General features: G+C 45.8%; 1 protein-coding gene across 1 annotated transcript; it reads right to left on the bottom strand.

Moving 5' to 3' along the window:
• Positions 1-2,457: 2,457 nt before the first annotated feature.
• Positions 2,458-3,126, bottom strand: LOC135824208 (pulmonary surfactant-associated protein D-like). The gene has a single exon (XM_065336940.1). The coding sequence runs from the start codon at positions 3,124-3,126 to the stop codon at positions 2,458-2,460; it is 669 nt and encodes a 222-aa protein (XP_065193012.1).
• Positions 3,127-4,278: the final 1,152 nt, after the last annotated feature.

The following is a 4,278-nucleotide window of genomic DNA, read 5'->3' as shown; positions in this document are numbered from 1 at the left end:
CTGGTGTTCTACAAAGAACTGCCCGTCACTGCATGAGCTCCTCGCTGGAATTGAACACAGTACTACAAGCAGAGTGCATAGGCACACGACGGTTAACATACAAGTACGCAAAACACTTGACATTGATGCAGAAAAAATAACTGAACTGTCAAACAAACAGCTGGAATCAGACGATGCCACTTCCAGACTCGGTCAAATATTTCTCATCCTCTTTCCACTGAGAATAGGATCATCAGAGTAGTTTCAAGCCACAAATGGGCAGCTTAGAGGGATTAACGCTCGAGTACCCAACACAACCGCACATGATGCACGCATTCATTTTTCGACTTTTCATGTTCGCGTGTTGCTCCACAGCCAAAATTTAATGTAGATACAGGCCGTGCTCCTATCCCAGTGTACAATGTAGGTAATTTTTATCAACTTGAGGTGTTTTCGAACTGTGTGAGTGCTGCTTGTCAGTGGCACTAACATGTACGTGGAATCAGACATGTAAAGTCACGAAGCCGTGTCTGAAATCTTTTGTTGGGCACATCAGTTGTTGTGGCACGTCACTGCTATGAGGCAAACTTTGGAAGAGGCCGAAACACGCAATGCACCAACCTTCTTGGATGACGACTACACCGTAACTTAGTTGTATTCAAGTTATGTGATCGAGTCCACCAAGTAAACCAGATTTTGAACAGTCAGACGTGCACAATCTAGCACAAAACTGATAAGGAGTACTGAGACATTCTACGATGAAAGTCAGCTTGAGCACTGCTCGATAGCGCTAACCAACGGCTTTCCAACTTGGAAGTTTCATGGATATTTATAGTGCTAATAAAAGACGGGAAGGTTAGCGCTATTGAGCAATGTTCAAGTTGACGATCATGCTGTGGTATGTATCAGTACTCCTTGTCAGTTTTGTGCTAGATTGTGCACGTCTGACTGTTCAAATCTGGTTTAGTTGCAACCTCACTGGTGCACTGCCTGGCGCAGTCTGCACATTAATTAAAGGAAGTCGCGGGATCACATTTTTATTTTATTTTACAATGATCACAGCTCACAGGCAGAGACAAAAATTACATACTGGAGCACCATGATGGTGATTCTTTTTGCCCTCAGCGGACCTGACGTCACGGCGTCATGGGGACATAACACGCATCAAAAGACAGTCTGTTAACTTAACAGTGGAGGAGTTTGAAACCTTCCTACCTGCTGACCTTCGCCTAGTTAATCAGTTTCATTGAGGCTTTCTTAATCTGCCCCTCCAATGCAGCCTATGTAGCGAACGATTCTCCGCCACTGGAAGACAGCGACACTCAATCACTCCACTTGTTTCCTTGCCTTTCTCGCTGCTGTCTTCCGCCCCTGGGAGCGACCTGGCCATTTTGTGGCAGCTGTACAATGTACACACATGTAGCAGTAGTAGTAATAATAATATGTACCTGTACATTCGACAAAGTATGTATGGACATTGTATTGCATACTGTAGCTGAACCATCTACTGTTTTTCACATCTGTAATGTATTTCAAGTTTCCTAGTAAAGATTGTGTCAAGTATTGTGTGTATGTGTGGGTGCCCGCGCATATCTGCATGACGTTAGTTTCCCCTGATAGTATTTTGCTGCTGCCAGCTCACAGTAATGCCATGCAGGGCGGATACAGTGTCAGAATTTCTTTTTTTTACGAATCCGAATGTGAGAAACAGGAATGTGCAAGTTTGCTATACTTAGGGTAAGAAATGTAGGAAATGTCTTATGGGACTGGGTCTGAGGTGATACACACGTACATGTACATGCAAGTGCCAGTAGTTGTTGCCATGCATAAAAAAGAAGTAGAATGTAGATGATATTCTACGACCTACGGCACATACATTGTATTAGCATTGATAAGGGACGAAACAGAAACAGGTGATAGTGTTAGTGACACCCTGATGAGATGGGTCATGTGTCAGCAATGGCATTAGGAAAAAGAGGCAAGACCATGCACAGTTCTGGCCACAGAACTCGGACTCCATGAATAGAATGTCGCCGGGGGAGGGCGGGGGGGGGGGCTACGCGGCCCCAGCACCACACACACCACTCTGCGCACTTGCGGGCGGCGCTACTTTATTCCTGGTGTCGGATTTCTCTAACCAGAGCTGCACAGTCATGTACATGACTGATTGTACATAAGAAAGAAAAATGCTGAGTGAGTGATAGGCGTCAACTAGCCAGCCTGAATACTTTGAAAGCAAGGAGAGGATAATTGCTGCAATCTTGGCAAGTTACGTATTGTGCATGTACAGCTGTGCTTAGAACGAAAGGAGAACGGAGAAATCGATGGTGAACGTGGACTGGGAATCCGCTTGTCTGCAGATGCAAGTGCAAATACACACAAACCGTTTGGAGGGGTACGTGTCAGACATTTTGGCATGCTCCGTTGCAATGCGCCACGAAAAGGCTATCGCCCTCTTCTCTTCTCATCAAATCTGCATCAATAGATTCTGAACTCGCACGCATACCAAAGTATATCCGAGCACTTTAAGTCGTTGAACAAACCTGATGTAGCTTGCATATCCACACAGTCTTCGCCACCATGGTCGTTGTTGGGTTCGTTAGGGAGAAAGTTGTTGATAACGGCGAGGTTTCCGTCATTGTCCACAAACCGTCCTTCCTCCTTGATGTCATTGTAACCAATCCAGTACCCAAGTGTCCCAACTGATGAGCGTAACAAGTTCTCCAGGACAATAAATTCCTGCATGTTACGCGGGGCGGCAAGATCCCCACCATTACGCTGGCAGCTCTTCCTCGCATCATGGTGGCTCAGACTTGTTGTCGTATAGCGGAATATGACCAGACCATGCTCTGAGTCACCACAACACTCGGCAGAGGTAGGTGGGTCAGTCGCGGATCGAGTTCCCGCTGCCAGCAAACTTTCATTCTTGGAGCTGTGTTCATAGGATGGCTCGTACGAATCCTTATCGCCTGAATTTTCCGCCTTCATGTCGAACTCATCTTCATAGGAGTCGAGGAAACGCTCCGGGTGACGGAGATTCGACGACGAATGTGAACTGTGATGGCGACTCGACGACGAATGATGCGGGCTGGAAGCCACGAGTAGCGACAGTGCACACAGGATTAAGGCCACAGAGATTCGAATCATCTTTACTCCTTGGACGGACTGCAGAATATTATTCCCTGCACAGAAAATGACCAGATGTTCCCTTTGAGTAACCTTTCAGTTCAGAAATGTTACTACCAGTAACGTTTAATGAATAAGTAAGCAGGTAGATATGCTACTCTCCGTGATTTCTTCCTCTCTCTTTTATACTCATTTTGGTGCGACTCGTGATGAAAACAATGACCCAGCAACTCCTTGAGACTAAACCAGATATCAAGACAATCGGAAATGCATAGTGTTCTCGTCCGGAACACATAACAGCTTGTCACAAACCATTAGCCAATGCATCTTTACCCTAAATTGCACACATAACAGCTTGTCACAAACCATTAGCCAATGCACCTTTACCCTAAATTGCATCAGAAGTTGAGTTCATTTCTACGACTCGACGCATCATCTCGTTCTCAATCATTCCATTCCGCTTCAGCGCCAAGCCGTTGAGCGCGATGGCTTTGACACCTTGAAGGAAAGCGCAGAGTTCTACAGCGCCACATATCTCAGCACCTCACCAACTGCAGGATGTTGGACTGTTTCTGTCTTCGCTAGTTCTGGCAATTTGTCACGTAGGTACTATTTTCACTCTGACCACTTAGCGAACTGTCTGCTCATGAACCCGGTACTTTCCTGTTTTTGTTGTGTATCGCTCGATTTTGAGAATTTCACTTTTATCTTTTCTTCTTTTTTTGACACAAAAGGAGGAACGTAAGGACGTTGGTCGCGATTTTCCCACCGACAGGACTTGACACTTGACGAACTCATTATTGCCTTGCAGAGCACACCAGAGGCCCTTCGAATCTTCCACTCGGCAAATCCGCAAGGATACAATACTCCCTGCCGGATATGCAGTGTTTCTGGGAGCTAGGGGGAGTGTGTGGAAGAGCCAACTTCCTTAGCAAATAATTATCGCCGATGTCCCTACCACTAATTCATACTGTTGTGCCTAGCACCGGCTTGCGAATACAGTCAAACCTCTTTAGGACGAACACCAAGGGACCGATGTTATTTGTTCGCAATAACGGGAGTTCTTCTCATCCGTATGGTATACCCAGTGAAAACACAGTGATTTATGCAATGGAGTTACGAATACTAGTTCCAGAACGCCTTGTAGAGACTTCGGACCAAGACCATTCGACT

Source organism: Sycon ciliatum, chromosome 9 (assembly GCF_964019385.1).
Source record: "Sycon ciliatum chromosome 9, ocSycCili1.1, whole genome shotgun sequence".
NCBI classification, from domain to species: domain Eukaryota; kingdom Metazoa; phylum Porifera; class Calcarea; order Leucosolenida; family Sycettidae; genus Sycon; species Sycon ciliatum.
The sequence above is the reverse complement of the archived record's forward strand: the minus strand, read 5'-3'. Positions and strand labels throughout refer to the sequence as shown.

Coding starts and splice junctions, on each gene's coding strand:
- LOC135824208 (XM_065336940.1), bottom strand. CDS start 3,126: ATGATTCGAATCTCTGTGGCCTTAATCCTGTGTGCACTGTCGCTACTC.